Genomic DNA, 21279 nt, shown 5'->3' on the forward strand with positions numbered 1-21279 from the left:
TCTTCCTTAAATAGACAATTATGCAATTTCTATATCAGAAAATTCCAAATATGAATTTTTCAATGGGATTACAAATAGGAGTTTCCAAATCAGGGAATTATGAATTTATGATGAATCCTCAAATTGGAAATTAACAAAATAATAAAAAAGAATCCCATATTCAACCAATTCTCAAAATAATCAAACGGACATGCATTCATGATTTTCGATCTTTCCAAAATAGTTATCATTCAATAACATGCATAGCTATCAATTCAAGGAGTACGTTGATCATATGGAAAAACCTTAAAATAATACAAAGAACTCAAACATCATCATAGATCATGCACATCCAACTCAATCATAATAACCATGATAAAAAAAACCTATAATCCTATCAACATGCAAAAATAAAAATAAAATAAAATAAAGACTAACAAATAAAAACAAGCAATATCAGACCTAAAAATATTTCCCTAACCTATTAATATGCAAAAATAATACAAAAATGAATAAAAAAAATTAAGAAAATATACACAATGAATATTTGGCTAACCCTATTGATATTCAAAGACGAATAAATAGTGAAAAATAATACAAAAGAGAAAATTCTCCTAATAATAAAAATACAAAAAAACATAGAGAAGAATATAAAAAGAAAATATCCTAACCTTATCGATATGAAAAATATAAAAATACTACATAAAAAAAAATACCTTCCTAGTCCTACCTATATAAAAAATAAAATAAAAAAAAAAACTAAAAAATACATAAAATAAATATCTTTCTAATCCTATTGACATAAAAATAAAAATATAAACTAAAAAATAAAAAAGAAACAAAACTTACCTATAGAGAAAGACGATGAGGGCCAATTCCTTCAGATAGGACCTCCAAAGTTTGTGAGTATCTGCTGCCAAGAGACGAGGACGGAGAGATAGATGTTATAAGATGCACTGACACTACAGCAGCAACTTGAAAGGTCTAAACAAAGAAGTGATGGTGCTCGGTGCGATGAAGGTAATGGCTGACTGCCTGTGACGTGAATGCAATGGGGGCATCCTAGTTCAGCCAAAACGTGGCCATATTGGGGTTGTGAAGGAGGAAAAGAAGGAGTTGGTGGTGTTAGAACGTGAGAGAGAGGAGTCTAGGTTGCAGGTTTATGGAGATAATGGAGAGGGTAGCTGTGGGGACGTTAAAAAGAGACTCAAACCATTAGGTTAACAGATTAATGGGAGGTTAAATTGTGAGTCTTTGTGCTGGTTTCAATGATGGAGAAAGAAGGGAGGTATGTGGGTGGTTTTAATGGCAGAAAAACGAAGAGGGGAGGAGGTATTTGGGGCTGCTCAAGGGGCTGAACAAGGCTGAACGAACATCTCTGTTTCTCTCCTTCGATTCTTTCTCTCTCGGCTCTTCTCTTGGCTGCTAAAAGGTTGAACGTGGCCTTTTTTTCCACGTCTCTTCTCCAACGAAGTTGCAGGGAGTTAGAACCTGTTACAACAATTTCACATTTGTTTGGAGAAAGGGATGTGACAAGAAGGCGTGGAGAGGGGAAGGCTAGGGCGTTACCGACAGAGAGAGGTCAAGGAGAGGTGGGGCAGCTAGTCTGTACGTCCAAGAGAGAGCAGAGGGAGAGAAGAACCTGTGAAGAAGACGTCCTCATTCTCTTTAATAGAAATCGAATTTCTATTTTTCGTTTTCTTTCTAATTTTTTCTTTTACACGTTTTTCACTTTCCTTCTTTTAAGAGAATAGAGGTGGGCTGATCCCCCGCTACTCGTACCACGTTAGTGGTCTCTTATTGGCCAATGGCGATTGGTCGATCAATTGGTTTTGTTTCGAATTTTTGTTGGTTGATTTTTTAATTTTGAGTTTTATTATTTTGAATTTTTGGGTTTAGTTAAAAATTTTAATTTGATTTTAATATTTTAATTTGATTTTTAATTGGCCATTTGATTTAGGTTTTATTTGGTTGATCAATTGAATTTGACATTTTTTATGGGTTGGTTAATTAACTAAAAAAAATTTATTGGTTGATCGATTTTTAAATTTTTATTTATTTATTGTATTTAATTTTTTTATTACGCTTTTAATTTTAATTTGATCGGTTGTTTGATTTTAATTTTAATTGTTTAATTATTTAATTTTAATTGTTGTTTGATTTTAATTTTAATTGTTTAATTTTAATTTGATTTTAATTGTTTAATTTTAATTTGATTTTAATTGTTTAATTTTGAATTTGATTTTAAGTTTTAATTGTTCAATTTTTAATTTGATTTTAATTTTTATTAAATTAGATTTTAAATTTGATTTTGATTTTTATTACATTTTCCTAAGGATCGAGATCTCTAAGTTAAATTTGGAGGTCAAGGGGTATTTCGGTTATTTTTATGACTTTTCCTAAATTTATCTATTTTCGTCAGTTTGGGTCCCGTTAGACTCGAAATCATGTTCTGAGTGCAATGGAGGTACTTTCAAGGTCTTTTGGAGGTCCGAAATTCATGAGGGATATTTTCGTCATTTTGTCAATTTTGCAAATTTTTATGAATTTTAGCGTGAGGTTTCTTTTGGTTCCAACGTGATTATTTCTATGTTTTAAAGTCGTATTTTCCTAGCGTAGCGAAGTTTCTAGGTTATTGAACAGTGTAGCGAACCCTAAGCATACGTGCTTGCTAAATTGGGTGTAACGTGTAGCGATCTTAAGCGTGTGTAAATTTCTATGTCGAGTCGTAACGAGTAGGAGAGATGAAAAGAGTGAAAACGGAAAGAATCAGGGACAATACTCACAAGCCTTTGAGTTTTTGTGATCATCATTAGGAATTCACGGTAACTGGGTGACGAATTGTCGAATTAGGCAGATGCAAAAATGGGGTGTCTACAGAAAGTTAGTTTATGATTTGTGTACTTTTTTGTTAAAGTAAAAGTAAGTATTTTTTATTTAGAACATTTGTATTGGTTGATATCTTTTCACTTGAATTGAAGATTATAAAAGTACTTTTTGGTTCTTTTTTCAAATAATTTGTTAATCCCACATTGCTTTTTTAAATTTTTTTGAGGGTTTTTTAAACTTATAACTGAGAACCTATTCTCAACTCTTTCTTCATTCCAAAAACTCTCCTTGAAAGCTCTTGATGGCTTTTAGCTGTATGAAAATTTTAATAATTCTTTTTTATGTTATATATATAACAAGTGGGAGAGGTTATTAAAAATCACTTCAATGGCATCATTATTGATGATGATACATCATCAATTAGTGACCAAATTCTTCAGAATTGGAGCTGTTGTTTTCCATAGTAAATCTACAAATTAAACAATTTTTTTTTTTTGAAAAATTACGGAGGAGAATGTGGTCAAGATCAACACGGATGGCTCAAGGCCTTTGAATGGGGCAGATTTCGATTTCATAGGGAGAAATAATTGTGTTGTTACTCTATTTACAAGATGGTGTAATTCTATGGAAGATGACATTATCCTGATTGAACTTCAAGCAATAATGGAGGCTATGAAATACACTAGAATGAGAAATATTCTGAATATCCTGATTTCGTCAGATTATCTCTATTTGATCAAAAGCATTATGAATGAGATAGAACCAACGTGGAAATATCTAGAGATTCTGTCTAAGATTACCATCCTATGGGATACTTTCACAATATATACTTTTCAGTTCTTTTGGAGAGAAAACAATTGAGCTGCAGATTTTTTAGCACGATTGGGTTCTTATGTGGAGCATTTTATTGTTATTAAAGATGAAGAAAATATTCCTCAAGAGCATAAGTGCATTGTAGAGGAAGATCTAATTAACGAAGGGGACATTTGTTGGTCACAGCAAGAGAGAGGACAACACGAACTGTGGTAGCCTTAATGATAGGGCTAAAGGTGTCGGTGTAGTCAAGACCAGGTACTTGTGTGTGGCCCTTGGCAACAAGACGGGCTTTGAGACGTTCGATAGATCCGTTGGGCAAGTATTTGGTTCGAAATACCCATTTGAAAACCACAATGTTGGTGTTGGTGGGTCGAGGAACCAAAATCCAGGTACTATTGTTTTGCAAGGCTTGAACTTCTTCATCTATGGCAACAAGCCAAGCAAGGTTTTTAGCAGTAGATTTGAATCATTTAGGCTCAGTAGATGCAAGAAGAGTAGAAAGAAGTCTAGAGGAACTCACAAGGTTGAGATGTGCCAGGTGGCGCATTTTGAAGATGCCGACCTTGGCTCATGTGAGCATAAGGTGAGAACCCAATGGAGCAGTTGTAATGGGAGTATGATCAATGATGGGTAACTCAGTAATGGGCTCCAGAGAAGCCGGTCTAAAGTCCAAGTGTGACAAAAATGGACCTGCATGAGAATCAATTGCTTGAAAAGACTTATCCATTGGATCAGTACAAATAATACACGAGGTGGATCCAAACTGAGGAATATGTCAAGAGTGTGGTGCAGGGGAAGGCAGGGGCATGTCGGTGGGAGGGAGGCTTGGTTCTAGAAAAATTGAGATTTGGAGAGAGGTTATGGGTTGGGCTTGGGAAGTATCTTGAAAGGGAAAGTGGTTTTCATCAAATTGGGCATGGAGGGTAATATAGAGTCTGGAGGTGGTGGGGTCAAGACAAAGAAAACCTTTATAAGATGAATGTTAACTGATTAGTGTCTCGAAACACTAAATTATACACACATTTCCCAGACATTTATCTTAATTTTTGTTCATATTTCTCCTTATTAAGGTAATAGTCATGATAAATCTCGAAACATCATGTTGCATGTTATTAGATGATAATTAGGCTTAATTATATGTAAATAATTTCATAAATTTGATTACATGTGTTTCTTGTACTGAAAATCAGTATTTTGGAATCCAAATCTTAAGGCAAAAATATTTGGAATGCCCTAATCCTTAACTTATGTTCTCCTTTTTTATCCTCTTGTGTAAAGAAAAATGGAGTTTACTTTTGGACTCTTCTACACACATTTTTCTCTATAAATAGAGCATCAATCTCTAAAGAAATAGTCCCTATTGTCCCTCTTCTTCTTGCTAATTCTATATAATTTTCTAATTTTCCTTTAAGAGAAAGAATTATTGTAGAAGTGAGATCTCAAGAGTGTTTTTCTTTCATCTTTGTTTTTTAAATTTCTTTCTAACTCTATTGGAGGATCATCAAGAGGGAATCGAAGTGCAACATAGACTCTTCTTATTCTCTTCTCCTTAGAGAGGTCGATGATGTCAGAGCGAGTTTATCTTAATATTATTGTTTCAATTCCATTATTTCTGTTTTAATTGTGTCTTTATGAAGTCTTTGAACGTGAGATCATCCAATTTGTATTTTCAATTTTAACTTTAATGATTATTGCTTAGATGAGTTCAAGCTTAATCATGCTTTGTGATGAATTTGAAATATAGGCCCTTCTTGTTTGCAACATAAACTGTCACAAACACAAAATTTTGTGTTTGCAAAATTTTGTATTTATTGAAATTTACATAGTTTTGTGATTAGAGTGCTTAGTTGTGTCCAATGGAAAATTTTACGTTTGCTTGATTATTACATAAACGTTAAAAAGAAAAATTATTTTTCTTTTTATAACCTTATTTGAAGTTAAATTAAAAAAAAAGGATATATAGTTATATATTACTTTAAAACAAATCAAAAAATTATAGACAAAACATTTTCATATAGGTCATACAATGTTATTATCTTTAAACTAGGATTATAATAGAAATCCAAAATTTCTTTTATCACCCACAATTTACCTTAAACATCTACTACATGATATCAACTTCCATTTACTAATTTTTCATTTTGAAAAGAAACCCCATTGCCCCAAACATATCAATATTAGCATTGATAGTGCCTAAACGTAACTTGCCCCAAACTCATTTTAATACCCTACATCTAATGAAAAATATATTTTTTAATTTATAAAAAATAAATATAAATTAACGCAAGTAAAACTATTATCCCACAATTATTTTTTAAAATTTTAAAAATAAATATATATTAACAAGGTAGGATTCTATCCCTCGTTTTTTTTTTATATTTTAAAAAAATCTTAATATTTAAAATATAAAAAAAAAATTATAATGCAATTTTACTAGCTCCAAGTAGGATTCTATCTTACGATTTTTTGTTTAAATAATAATTATATTAACGTTGGGTAATATTTAAGAAGTTGGGGAAAGTTAGAGAGAGAGAGGGGAAAGTTAACATAACGTAAATTTTTGTGGAGGTATTTTCTCCACAACATTTTACAAAGATTTTGTTGTAATTTTAATTAAGTTTTGTGTTGCTTTACGATGGGGTCCACCATAATTTTAGCATCCAAGCACTCACATCCCGCAAACAAACGTAAACATTTCTGTTTGCGTTTGTTTACGGTGCAAACAAGCAGGGCCTATAAGTTGGATAATCTCTTATAAGTTTAGGATTCATAATTGTTATTTTTCTAGTTACCTTCAAGTGATTAATCGATTTATCTTCCAATCCACGAACAACAATTTGTTACGTGGATTGAGTTAAAAATGAGAATTATTCAGCAATAGGATGACTTGTAAAAGTCAATTTGATCTATCTAAGCCCCTTTTACATTGTTTTCAATCTCTATTCTTGCTCTTATTTCAATTTTATTTTATTTCTTAGCTGTAATTTTTTAATCTATTTTAAAACTTTGTTTTGATTTCAATTCGAATAAACATTTGAATCACGATTGTCCCTATAGAACGAATCCTATTTACCCAAGTTTTATTATAATAGTTGTTCAATCTACATTTCTACAATCTACATAGCATTGATCAATAACCCAGAAAAATGTTAGGGATGCTACCAGGAGAAAACTTGTTAGTCATGTAATCAAGTAAACCAGGATAAACACGACAACCAAATAGATGAAAATTTTCATAATTGAGAGAATAACCATATAGGAGTTGAGAAAGGTGACTTACCTCCGAGAAACGGCATGGGCAAACGGTTGATGATGTAAGCCGTAGTGCTAAAAGCATCAACCCAAAAGTGAGTGGGAATGTGAGAATGAAAAAGGAGGGCCAGACCTGTTTCAGTCACATGGTGGTGTTTCCTCTCAGCGCGACCATTTTGTGCGGGTGTATAAGGACAAGAGAGTTGATGATGAATGCCATAGGTACTAAGATGTGCTTTAAAGTAATTGTTAGTCAATTTTGTACCACCGTCACTTTGAAAAAAATTTATATGAGTAGAATGTTGATTTTCAACAAATTTTTGAAATTGAATAAAAGTATTAAAGAAGTCAGATTTCAATTTCAATGGATAAAACCAAGTGAAATGAGAATAATTGTCAATAAATAAAGCATAGTATGTGAAACCCAAATTTGACTTTATAGGAGATGGGCCCCATAGGTCACAATGAATAAGATATAACACCTTTGAAAATCGATGTTCAGTACGAGAATAAGGCAAACGGTGATTCTTTGCAATTTGACATGTACTACATATCGCAAGAGATGGCAATAAAGAAGTAACATAAAGCTATCCTTTTTTTATTAAGAAAAGAAATAACAAAATGATTTACATGTCCAAGGCGAGTATGCCATAAATCATATGAAGCATGAAGAGATTTATTATTATTATATTATTTAGTTAAAATGACACTAAACGAACAACTGGGAACACGGGACTTGGAGAATGAGGTTAATCTTTTCTAGTCCCACCAAAATAAATAAATAAAGATGATGGGCCAAGGTTCTTGAAATCTGATCATATAGTGTAATGCGCAAGGAATGGAAGGAGACATTATGTGTTGTTAATTGGTTTGGCAGAGTCTAGATGACTTGGGTTTGTTTGAGAGTCATGATAATCTGAATCTCGTTTTTCATACGCTCCCATGACAAAACCGTAGATTTTTAGCTTCGGGATACTCAAGAAAAAGATTTATGATTATGTAACTACCAGGTCAGGAAGCGTACAAAGAGTGTATGCTGAAAGAGAGTCAGAAAATCACAATTCGTTGTTCAATTTAGCTAAGGTGCGGAATGGGCCAACTACCGTGAGTAAAACGCTAAGTTTATCATTGGCTGGTGACAGTGCTGGAGTTGGAGATATTGATTGAGAAACAGTTTCTTCTACGTTTAGACTCATAGCTTAGTTGGTTAGCATATTGCAACCTTAACTTTGTGCTCGTGGGTTCATGTCCAGCTTACCCATCAAAAAAATAGTAACCATGAGAATTATGGTAACTATTAGAGATTGAGATGCATTGTCTCAGGGTGCATGAGATACATTGCATCATATTTTTTGGTGATCAAGGGAGAATCCTCACATTGGTGAGACTATAACTACTTGGGGCCCACACAGAGCCCCACAACCACGTGTTCCATTTTAATCACGGCAAGTTGTAAGTACTCAATTTTGAACTCACAACCAAGGAGGCAACGTCTTACCACTGAGCCCCCACCCTGATGGGTAATAGCATATTGTATCATTACTAATGAATTTCATCACAAATAGAAGGTTGTGATGAAGATTGATATATGTAAAATATATAAATTGGTATTTTCTATGTTAGGAATGAATAGTAACTAACATGTTTAAATTTAAATATTATGATTGATTTATGTTAATTAAATTTGTTATATTAAACTTACATTATATATCTTGGTTGATGTAATCTCTATAAGTATTATATTATAGTTCATATAATAATCATCCAAGGATTCTACATAAAATCATTTTTCTACATGGTATCAAAGCCTAAACTCTACTGAGAATTTGATCTTGATACATTGATCATTGATGAAGGTGTTATTGCATTGTCAGATCTAAATCTTTTTCTTCTTCTTCTAGTATTATTATAGTTTTCTTCAATAAACATCACACCTTCCTCTACATTTTTATAACTTCCATACTCCACTCTCTTTATGTCTCATGATCTCTATTTTCTTTTTATCTTAAACATCTCCAATAAGAATTCAATCATAAGCCCCATGATCCTATTTTGTATGTTTCTTGGAAGAATCATGACAAATCTGATCTAGTGAGTCAACTACGCCGACAAACTAAAAAATGAGTGAGATGCGATGGTGATCGGCTATAAGATAGCATGATTGATTTTTTGCACATCAATGAACATGCTACCTTATGAGATTGAGAGCAACTATTTAATGCAAGCAATTGCATATTCTTTCTTCAAAGAATTATGTAATTGTAGGAGGGTATTAGAATATGATATGCATTAATGTATTAAGATGCATGAGATGAAGAATGATATATTTAGAATTTATCAATTAGTATTTTCTATATTACTTACCAATTGTGCACCTTAATACAATGCATCTCATTCTCAAATAATAACTTCCATTTTGAATTACACGGATGTATGAGTCTACATTACTTGAACCAAACAGATGGGTTTGCTTCGTTCTCCTCTTTCTTTTTTACTTTGGGTGCCTACTGCCGAGAGTTTTGAACAGAAGCCCAACCCTCCAAGATCAAAACCCCATTTAATTGGGCTTTTCATCTTTTTTCTTAATGGGTCATTTCTCTTCTTCCTACACTAAGAAGTAAGAATAAAGTTTATGGAAGAACAAAAATTACCAAATCTCTTCAAGAGCAACATCAAAGTGAAACTACCAATTCTTAACGCATATAAATGAGACGATTAATGAGTTTGTAGAAAACCAACCTGGATAAATAAGACTTCAAAAAGAAAGTGGTAGTTGAAAATGAACTTGAGATGGAAATATGTGGAAATCATATAAAGATAGGGACAAGGAACTGTGCATAGGCATATTGCAGCTGGTGGGGGTAGGTATGTTAAAATCCAATTGGAAGTGTTTTACTTTTTTTTTAAGTTGTGCTCGAGTCTCTTTCTTGGAGGGTAAATTAACCTCTCTTTCGGCGGGGCGGGGACTTCATCATAAAAGGCACAGTTAGGGAAGTAGAGTGGGCTTTCTTAATAAATCTGATCAACCTTGCACTCAAAGAGATGTATATTTGGAGTGAGCAGGTAATCTCTGGCAAAACCAAAAAGATGTGTGTATGCGAATGATCGAGATGCCAAGGGATTTGATGGGAAATATTGAGGTTTATTGGTTGATCGATGCTGCCTTCCCAATTACCCAACATTTTTGAATTCAGGTTTGGAGTGTAATCTTGACCTTATTGATATATTGGGCAGTGTTTATACATCTGAGTCCAATACCTTAATATCCAACAAACCTGAGTACTTTGAGTAGGCCTAGGTCCATTTTTTTATTTGTTTCAATAGAATGATACGCGGCCTAAACCTTATCGATGGCAGACTTAGCTGTTGAGCTTGACACCGGCTCAAGGAGTCAACATCTTATGTTTGGTGGCTATGTTAGGTTATTGAAACTAAGACCTAGAGCCCTTGTATAACAAACAAGGAATAAGAATGAATTTATTGATGACATACTCAAGAACAACACGATGTCTCTTTACGGCCCTTATCAAGTGAAATTGAAAACTTGTCTTTAGACAAAGTGGAATGGAGGAACTAGTTCGTTGAGCCAAACCCAAATCTTTGGGATAAAGCTTTGTTGTTGTTGGAATAAACTTTGGCCTACCTCTTGATGAAACCATGTTTCCGAAGTCTGAAATATTTGGTACTAACTACGTGTTGGTTTTAATCATTTTTCATTATGGTCTAGGCTCCTGGGTAAAAACAGTTGGTTTGAAGCTGATGATTAAAAGTGCTCAAATCCTACTGTTGGAAATCATATCAACCTAAGTATGGTGTGTAAGTCAGGTCACCAATAGGTGGGCCAAATTTTCATTTCAACGGTACATGAGCCCAAGATGATCACTATAGTGGATGAGATAATACGAACACCACAATAATAGAGAGCTACCATTGGCACTCCAACTTTTATTTATTATATCCCAATTTCATAATTTATTTATCACACCCCAATTAGAAATTAAAATACACCATAAAAACATTACAAAGGTTTGGCTAAAATTATTATCTAAGCATTATAAAAAATTATAATACTCATTCAAACAATTTTAACAGTTGTTTACAATTATGATTAGGCTCATATAAAATCTTAAACCCCAAAAAGAAATCTAGGAAAATAAATGAGAGAATTTCTATTGACACCCCAACTTTGACTTATTATCAACCAATCACTTATTTTCTTTATTTTTAATTGGGGTATAATAAGTAAAAGTTGGGGTGCCAATAGCAACTCTAATAATAATAACCCAGATAAATGCCAAAATAACATTATCTGGTGAGAAATTGCCAATTCTCGCCAACCAGCAAGAGCTGAGTTGTTGCTCCCACAACTTTGATCTAAAACACATCAAAAAGAGTAAAGGACCACAGTGAAAATGATCGAATGTTAAAAGTTAGCAAAGACTCTCATCTATTCCCTCTAGGGCTGGACCCCAAACATCTGATCAAAATAAATTAACAAGGACCACAGTGAAAATGAAATTAAATGATGTGGTCAAAATTTATGTTCCATTTCAACTCCTTGGTTAAGGCATGAATGATCGTCGTGGATTCGAAATCAACACTATCGTCAAATATAAGAGGATCACTTTGATTGGGGATCTAAAACGAAATTCACTAAGATTAGTAGTACATAATCAATTGATTTCAATTTCCAACATGAGCATTTGGCCCATACACATACTAGTATTATATAATAGGTAATGTCTTGCAATTGAATTATGTATTATGGAATCGCCAAGTATCGAAAAAATTACTGAAAGAATTTCCTAGACCGTAAAAAAATATTTAATAATTAGAATTGAATGCTGGGTGTCAGAAATTTATTTTTTTATCATTATTTATTTATTTATTTTTCAAAATTTTAAGAACTAGAAGACCAGAAATACAAACCAAATCATTGATGAGACAAGGAATGGGAAGAAAAGAAAAAGCCTAGCAATGTTAAAAGATAAAGTTAATACAACAAAGATAAAGTAAATGTCTCAGACCAACTTTACCCACACAGTAGACATAATTCATGAGAAGTAGTGGAAGGTTGTAAAGAAAAGAAAAAAGTTATTCAGCAAAATCATTACCTGCATTGCTGTCAACTTTCAAAAGTCTCCTATAAAAATAGTTTACAAGCTCATATTAAACAACTGAAGCTTAACTACTTTAAAGCAATGGTCATGATTTGCAGAAATTCAGGGAAGAAAGGAAAATAAAGCTCTCAAACAGACCAAGATCTTGCTTATCAAAGGGCTAAAAGGGTACCCACCAAATGAATTTCAAGCTTTCCTCTTGTTGCACTCCACAGTTTTATAAACTGGCCTCAAGCAGGATCAGAACTTGTTTAGATAATCAAAGTGAATTTTCTCAAACTAGAATGTAGATGAAGGATGGCAAACTGCTGAAAGTTAAGTGTGAGTTCTCAACTTAAGTCGATGCCCATTCTTTTCGGATGTCAAATGTGTAGTTAATCTCCAAGTAGCATTTATCATCGTCATCCACAAACTGACAAAATTAACAGAAAAATAAATCCTTAAGAGTTACGATTATACAATTTCTATGAAAATTAGGAAAGATAAATCAGAAAAAATAGATCAAATGGTGGATCGTTGAGTTTCTTGGATGTGCCAGAATTGTAAATATCAGACTCATTAAGTTTGAGAAAAAGAGATTACATTTCAGGGAGTTAGCTTTGCCCACACACCTAAAGAGTATAATAATTGATGAGTCAGGGAGAACATGTGTGGTACTGATAGATAATTAGAGATGGACCACAGATCATTTAAGTAAACAAGTTGTCAGATACTTTTCCATAGAAAAAGTTCCTGAAGATTAGTATGTGTATCCAAGATCATGAGCGTCCGACATCACAACTTGGACTTTTCAAATGTATTGTTAAGATAGTTCCATCAGGGCTACTATATATGGAGCAATGGTCCTTTAAGAATTTAATTTTTTTGCTCCTTTAAGAATTTAATTTTTTTGCTAATTCCATTAAGAAAAAAACTAAAGAATGCAGAAGGATTAACACTTGAATCCCCTTGGATGTGTTAGAATGCAACACAAACTAATGATGCCACATCACTACTGATGAGAATTTATCCAATATGGGCATGAGTTTAGAAAGCCATTATTATCCAGATTTCGTGTATAACATCACGACTCTTAAAATCTGCCTTCACCTTCTAATTACTAACCACTAATGTTGCTTGCCTAGTAAAAAAAAATTTATATAGAAAAAGGTGGTGTGGTTGAAGTTACCTTTGTTCTTGCTGAATATGATCCTCTAGCAAAAATACCAGACGGAGTGCTCTCTTCTAGCATCTCATGTGTATAGGGGTCTGCCTGAGGACTGAAAGCTCCAAGCATCTCTTTTGTGCTATCCACTGATATAAGGATCATGTGAGGTAAACATCCAAGGTTCTAAATATTAAAACAGATAACTAATAGAGACCCAATTCACCTCAAGATTTCTAATAGACCAAGAATGATTTTTTGATTGAGATCAAAAGTAAGAAAGAGATGGAGATTACCCTTGACTCCAGTTTTCCAAACTGTGTTGGTATATTTTAGGCCAGAGACAATGTTGTTGCTGACTTGGAAAGAGAACTTTAGGCTGTAACGGCTACCTTCTTTCAATGTAAACCATAAGCCCTTGGGGTTTCCGACCTCAGGAATTCGAAGAATAAGCTCTGGTCTACCAGGGGAGAGGATTGCAAGGCTCAGGATCTTAACATCTGGTTCTAAAGTTTCTATAATAACAGAAACCATCACAATATAAATTAACCAAAAGAAAAAAAAAAAAAGAAAACCCAACTTTCCATAACCAAAAGTAAGGAACCTTAAAAGGATTTATAAAAAAAAATGAACAGAATTCATGAACAGAAATAGTCAATTATGAATAAAAATGGTAAAAAGAAGTCAAAATCTTGACAACTAATTTCTCATTCCAAAATATTATACAAAAACAACAACTTCAATTGAAAAAAAAAAAACTAATTTTTTAATACAAATAAATAACTAATGAATAAAACTAGAGAGAGTCAATATCTTGATTCTTGACCCCATTAAGAAATTTTCTATAAGAACAGGAAAAAAAAAAAAAGATAAATTTTGAGAAATGGGTGAACAATCAAAATTTAAACAATTAGTCGCATTTTCTTGTAAAATTTTCCAAATAAATAATTACACAAAAGCATTGGATCAATTTTGTAGAAAATACTCGATACCCAATTTAAATAATTAAATTCTATGACGAAAAAAAAAAGAAGAGGAGAATGAATATACCTCCTACAGAATTCAAATCAACACTCCCAAGAAGCTGTTCCTTCCACCTCCTCAGACTCTCATCTTCCTACTCCCTCGAAAAATAACCAAAACATAAACAAAAAACACATATATAATTTAAAATTAAACAAGATGACTCAATGCAGAGCATTTCATTTTACAAACCTTATCCTTCTCAAGCTGTTCTTTGAGAGTGCATTGAGGACCCAACTCTATCTTTTTTTCTTCATCTTCTTCTTCCTCATCACTTGCATAAATAGAAGTCTCACTCATCTGTCTGTTGAACTTCTCTTCTCCTTCATCAAGAGCCTCTGGAGTTGTAGGAGTTGTTGTTTTTGCTCCTGAAATTGCATTCTTCTCTACTTCTTTGTTCTCATCAAAACCCATGTTCTTGGTGGAACTTGAAACGGCTCCAATGGCCAAAGACATCAACAACTGAAGGAAAAAAACCAGGAAACCCAAATACCCACCTCACCAAAAAAACAAGACAGAAAAACCCGCGAAACAACACTCAAAATAAGTGAATTGGGAGAAACCCAGAAGAGGAAAACAAAGAAAAGGACTCTTAGAGAGCCTCTAATCTTAAAAAGGTAACAAACCTCTCAACCCAAGAGAACCCAGAGATGGTGAACTACTAAGAAGACAAAAGGAAAGGTGAAAAAAAAAATATGAGGAAAAAAAGAAAACACAACAATGGAGAACGACAAAAGGAAACTAGTTAATGTTTGGTTAAGGTTGGTGAACCTCTGAATTGAGACGAGAGACAGATGGGTTCTTTGGGTGAAGTTTGAAGGAATCCAAGAAAGTGAGAAATGGTCCGAATATATGAAGAGAGAGAGAGAGAGAGAGGGAGGGAGGGAGGGAAAAAAAAAAAGAAGCAGTGAAGGAGGTATGGGGAGATCGTGAAGGTCACATTGCATTTGTCTTGACGCCGCGATTCGAGGCTCTCACAACTTCATCGCACAGCCTAACATTGGGTGGATGGTTAGGTGCCCTTTGACTCTTTCTTATGGAGGATTATAAATGGCCTGATTTAGGTGAACATTTGAGATAACGGTGTTCTAAAACTGATTTCGATGGCTCTAGGCCTCTGTCTTTGATAGAGATTAGTAAAAAATGACCTAAATACCCTTTCCAATATCAAACTAATTTATTTATTTTACTAGGAATCAATAGTCTGCAACTCTTCAACCTATAGTCCAAGTTATTTTAAACTTATCCGACTTTATCCCCGATCCCAAGCATCTTATATTGTCCTTGAGGTCTGAAGGTTGAAGATGACAAAATGTTGAATTTGAAGATGAGATATAAAAAAACAATTTCTCTAGAAGTTGTAGATAACAGTAGGGGTGGCAATTCTTTGCATGATCCTTGAAATGACTCAAAAAATGATACAAAGTTTTAACGGTTTGTAAACCAATTAAGATGAGCTTAATTGTGTTCAAGTCATAATTGTGTTGACTTCTCTAACCCAATTTTGGGTTGAGCATAATTCTGTTTAATTAGTTCATAATCATGTTGAAAAGTCTAATCCATATATTAAATGGGCCATGTCCGAGTGAGGGATATCAATTAAACTATTCTGAACCATTTAATTATAACATGTCGTGTTCATACAACCAACCTCTATAATCGATCTCAATCATGAAATATAAGAGGTAACTCATATATCAACAACTATTTAACAAGTTATTAAAAAATTACTCCTTTTAATATTAGAAGCCCATAAATAGGCCAAGCAAGGTATAATCTTGTCATGTTCAAGAGTTAGTTATGCATGTCAACCTAAATACAACAACCCAATCTATTTATTAAATTGGTACACGGGTTGTATTATGGTACCTATTTAATAAATGGGTTCAATTTAGGTCTAAGGTTTACACATAATTATTAAACAAGTCGGATTTGGATTGGATAAAATTTTAAAATAGCCTATACCTCAAACCAGCACAACATGACACAACCCATGGCAGCCTCTAAATAATAGACTTTAGAGAAAAATAAAGGAGTTTCGCCAAAAGATTTAAGATGGGGGCATTCAAGTCATTTTATTAGTCTCTCTAAAGAATGTCATCAATTTCAACACTCTAGGAGTTTCTCAAATATTAGCCAAAATTTAAAGTGAGATGTCTAAATTACCCTTGAAAATGCTAAGGTGGATTAATAGCGTGGACTCCAAATCTCTTAAAACACATATCTCATGATGGTATATATACCCATATATAGGTACCTTCTTTTTTCATTCTTCCCCATTTCCCTTGTCAAGGGTGTGTTGATCATTTTATTTGGATATACATCATCACCACCATTCACCATATGATCAAACCACAATATCTATATCTATTCCTACTTGCCAATGGAATGTGGCAAATTGGAAGTTAGAATCATTAGAGTACCCTGGTGGGACCCACAGATGATGATGGTTGACCTTTCCTTTACAAGCTCCTCCATTAATTATGATTTTTTTTCTTTTTCCATAAGCAGATATGATTATTTGGGAATTGTTTTGTCACCCTTGGAATCAATTTGACTATTACGTGTAATCTGTAATGTATTATGATGCGTATTAATTGCTTCATGAATGATTGATGTTTTGTTGAATTTTCCACAAAAAGAAGAAACACCCTAATGATAGTGATAGAGATTCATTGTCAATAGGAGTATCCTTTAATCTCAGACGTTCATTTGATAAAGAGCCTCAAACATGGTTTGAAGTTTAAAAAAAAAAGTCCTTCCAAATTATTTAAGTATTCGATATCAATGGTCTTATATTTGAAAATTTTCCATTTTTAATTTTTATTAGTTCCAATTTTGAGATATAATATGAGACCCGGAATAAAAAATTCCATCTATTTGTAATAGGAGAGTGCTATATTTGTATATTATGATGGAATCTATTTTTATTTGAAAAAGTTGTCTATCCGATCATATTGGTCCTTAGATGAATTTGAATTTATGAAATTTATCAATTACTCTATAAAATTATGGAATAAATATAGATCGAAAAAAGACTAAAACAATAGATAATTATAATGAGATAACCAACTAATTTTGCTTCATGCTAGAAAGGTCAATAATCAATGATAATCTGCTTCTTTATACATTTAATGGAACACTTTCAAGAGTAAGAGGAAACATTCAATTGTGAGATAAGGAAGTTTTAAATATAATGATTTTTGGACTAGAAATGGATCTTAAGTCCCTAATTGCTCTAATGAGTGTCATATGTGAGTAAAATATATATTATGGTGGTACAAGTAGAAAAGAAGCCAATTTAAAACTAGCAAAGAAACCTTACCGATTAAAGTCTAAATATTTAAGATAATTTAAATCAAGATATATTCAGATATATGGAAAGCCACTTGTCCCTAATATTTCATTTTAAAATCATTATTAGCTTCTGGCGAAGCTTATGAGTAGCTGAAGCTCCCATGGAAACTCAACATGATAGCGAGTATGGCTTGACTCCACGTGGTACCAGTTTAATATCACAAATTTTTTATCTTTTTCATTTGTTTTTTCTTTTTTGGATGTGGAAGTGTGAACGTGGGCCTGGGTTTAGATCCCAAGTCTGTGCTATTAAATTTAAGACTGAGTCCGGCTAGCCTTACTAAGTTAGTAAGGATTTCACTGTGACTATAGATCTTTGGGCTCACATTGTGCCATCCAAAAACATGATCCAATGCTTCAAGATTGTAGAGGACAAAATTCTATGAATTTTGAAAAAATATTTTTTTAAAAAAATTTATTTTTAATTATTGAATTTTAATTTTAAAATTAGGAGTTAAGTGAAAGTTTGGTAGCTATCCATTTTCAAAACCTAGGATTAAGCCCAAAATAAAAAGTTGTGGTGCTAGACGGAGAAAGTGTTATCCATCTGAAAAAAAGGACCCTTAGTAAGACTCATGGACTTTACCATTAAAATGTTTCTCTAAATGGTCCAATCTGATTGGTCCATCTATATTAGGACTTCACCAAACACAACATGTCTCCACGTGGCACCATTATTCACTAATATTCCTCTTTTTTTTTTCCTTTTATACGTGCAAATAAAGGTGGGATTTGATCTCAAGTCGATGGTATTAACACTAGGACTGTCAGTGGATTGGCCTTTAGATTGAATCAAGGTTGATTTAGTATCAATCCAGTAAGGATCAGATTGGATCCAAAACTGACCCGATAAGAATATCGGATTGGACCCTTATTGAATCGGGTTTTATCATAACTCAATATTAAGATCCATACCCAGTCCATTAACAATTGGATCGGATCCGGATCGGCCCAAACCCGAATTTATAAACAAATTCTAAATAAACTTCAAACTTCTCAACATATAGATAATATAATTTATATACTTTCTAACATATTACTAAATCGGGATATGGTTGATCTAGATCCGATCTAATAAGATATCGAATCGAATCCTTATCAGATCAGGTCCTTATTGAAATCCAAAACATTGATCTAGACTCAAAGTTATTGAAATGGATCGAGTTTCAGGTCTGGTCCAATCCATTGACAACCCTCATTAACACAATGACTTCATCACCCCAAGAATTAGGAGTAATCATTAGGGTTAATCCAAACTGAATTTTCATGTTCGGGTCGAGCTTTTGTCAAAACAGGAACTAAATCTGAAAGTTTGGATTCAGCTCAATTTTTTATTCTATTAAAACTTGAACCTAGAAAACTCAAGCTTTTCTTGGGGTTTGGGTTCAATTCAAAATTTTTGAAAAATATAGGGAAAAACTCTTAAAAATTCAAACTTAATTAAAACATACTCATAAAGGTAAAATATGTTTGGGAAGCATTCAAAGGTCTTAAAAAGAGCCAAACATTCTGTCAAACATTTTTCAATATAAGAGCTAGAAGTTTCATGATGGGTGGATTTTTTGTAAACATCCTGGGAGTGCTGATTTTTGAGCTCAACCTAACAGATGTAGCACGGCCAAAGAACCGTAGAATCTGTCCCTAGGGATACACAATAGACCTGCCATCTGCAGTTGTGTATCCCTAGCAGAAGAATCTACAGTTCTTTGTTCATGACACTCGGTGAGTTTTTGAGTCCGGCTGTCAGGTTGGGTTCAAAAATCATTAGGCAAACTAAGGTGCTCTCTACACATTTTTATTTTTATCAGTAAGCTGCCCCACCCCTTGCGTTAACCCAGAAAGAGAGCTACATCAGAGAGTAATTACAAATAAGATCATCAACTAAAACAGCAGATAACTCTCTATGCCTTCAATTCACCGATTCTAGCTAGGGCGACTCCAGTAATTCGCATCATATTCTTAACAGACACAACTGCTACAGCATACTCCCTGATCCCCCTAACGTCTCCACCGCACCGTAGGAACTGCGGATAGAGCAACCATATAGAGGTAACCAACATGAAGCCAATTGTCAACGATATGAAAACTGCCCTGTGCAACTGCCACCTACCTTGCAAATCAATCTTCACTGCAATCTCCACAGATAAACATAACCCGTGGAGGACAAAGAAGCACATGGCCTCCCATGTGGGCCAAACACGTCCCAGATAAAAGAATATTAGCTCATGCATCAGCCCTGATACTGCAAATGTCACCAGTATAGCCGGATGCATGGCCCACTTTCTACGTATTATACGCCTAGAAATAGTACGTACAGGTTCATATATGGTCGGACGTAGAACACTACTAAACATGAGGTTCCATCTCTTCCCCCAAAAGTCTTGTAACGAGGTCGAGAGGTATGGTTCGTTGAATTATGGCTCGAGCTTCAACCCGAGAAGAGACTGAGCCAGAGCTGAAACCATTGCTAGCATGATTTCTAGGGCGAAGTAAATATGGAAGCAGTAGATGACTAATATAAGCTTTGCGTGCATGTGTTGCTTGTAATCGTAGGTACGAATCATTAGAGCTATAATTAAGAATTTTATAGCATAGTTTAGAGTTGATTTCGAGCCTTTATTTTTTATGTTTGGATATGGGTTTTGTTGGATCTTGATGGGGAGACAAGCAATGGAGATGAAATGTAGGAGTGAGGATAATGATGGATCGGACAATAGAGGGCCTAGACCGAAGGCGAAAAGGAGAAGCTTGAAGTTAGCTAGCCAACCGATGAAGAGACCAGTTGTGCCTCCAAGATGGATGGAGTAGAGATTTAATGGGAGGAAGATAAAGATGGAAATGATGGGTAGTATTGAGAGGAGTCTGATCTTACCTTTCTTCATCTTTGACGATATGAAGTAACAGTAGGTTAGAGATGCAAAAACTATGAGCCATACCTTTACAAAATTCTTGATCTCACTGTTAATTATCTTATTCTCCTCCATGTCTTCCCTTTTCTTCTTTTAATTTTCCTTCTGATCTTAAGTAAAAGGTTCTCCTCTTCTCGTTGCAGCACTTGATGGTTATCATTCAAATCATGGGACCTACCCACTAACGTTGTTGACCAACCTTCTACCTTCTTGGTCATCGGTATTTACGCTTGCCCATGATTAGAAAAAAAAAAAAAAAAATGTACGCTTGCCCATGATATAGTGGGGCCATGGGATCAGTAAAAACCTCATGTGCACAATCCCTAGAACGAAACACTTTCCTTACATTCTTAGGAAGATTTTAAGCCTTAATAAGGGACGTTTTGCTCAAATGAATGATCACATCAGCAATCCAACATCACAATTATAAAAAAAACTCAAATTCAAAAAAAAAATTAAATTAAATTAAATATATTTTGAACTTGATACAAGGTTTTGAATATGAATGACTACCGAATTTCAACTTAATTCCCAAATCTAAAATTAAAATTCAACAATAAAAAATAATTTTCCTGAGAATTATTTTATAAAGTTCATAAAAAAATTTCCTCTACAATCCTAACGCATTGAATCATGCTCTTGGATGCCACAAGGTGAGTCCAAGGACCCATAAGTAAGGTTGAAATCCTTACTAACTTAGTAAGGTTAGTTGAACTCGACAAAACTCTAGATCGCGACTCTTAAAACATGGTACGAGGAGTCTCTTTCATCTTTTAAAAAATAATGATATGTCCCCTTTATATTTATTACCACCTTAATTTTTCAAATTGATGATTTAACTCTGGACTCT

General features: G+C 33.6%; 1 protein-coding gene and 1 pseudogene across 2 annotated transcripts; both read right to left on the minus strand.

The window, feature by feature from the left end:
- Nucleotides 1-11828: 11828 nt before the first annotated feature.
- On the minus strand, nt 11829-15166 carry LOC147391875 (rho GDP-dissociation inhibitor 1-like). 2 transcript variants are annotated; one of them, XR_015170252.1, is made up of 6 exons: nt 14356-15166; nt 14191-14257; nt 13437-13655; nt 13165-13289; nt 12173-12408; nt 11829-12019 (listed from the first exon to the last, which is right to left on the minus strand). XR_015170252.1 is itself a non-coding variant. In XM_086417179.1 (5 exons), exons 1-5 carry the CDS (start codon nt 14617-14619, stop codon nt 12331-12333), a joined length of 753 nt encoding a protein of 250 aa, XP_086273305.1. In that variant the 5' UTR covers nt 14620-15166; the 3' UTR covers nt 11829-12330. The 2 variants fall into 2 exon arrangements, 1 of the variants encoding a protein (XP_086273305.1); XM_086417179.1 differs by having other exon boundaries at nt 11829-12408.
- A 4183-nt stretch (nt 15167-19349) lies between these two features.
- Nucleotides 19350-20504, minus strand: LOC147391876 (acyl-CoA--sterol O-acyltransferase 1 pseudogene; annotated as a pseudogene).
- Between the last annotated feature and the right edge of the window lie 775 nt (nt 20505-21279).

Source organism: Akebia trifoliata, chromosome 11 (assembly GCF_017979445.1).
Source record: "Akebia trifoliata isolate Shusen 1 chromosome 11, ASM1797944v1, whole genome shotgun sequence".
NCBI lineage: Eukaryota > Viridiplantae > Streptophyta > Magnoliopsida > Ranunculales > Lardizabalaceae > Akebia > Akebia trifoliata.

What these genes read in the sequence shown, in the direction of transcription:
- LOC147391875 (XM_086417179.1), bottom strand. Translation starts at nt 14,619, where the DNA reads ATGTCTTTGGCCATTGGAGCCGTTTCAAGTTCCACCAAGAACATGGGT. An exon ending in AACAGCTTGAGAAGGATAAG is followed by an intron (nt 14,258 to 14,355) that starts GTTTGTAAAATG and finishes TCGAGGGAGTAG; the next exon opens with GAAGATGAGAGTCTGAGGAG. An exon ending in TGATTTGAATTCTGTAGGAG is followed by an intron (nt 13,656 to 14,190) that starts GTATATTCATTC and finishes CTGTTATTATAG; the next exon opens with AAACTTTAGAACCAGATGTT.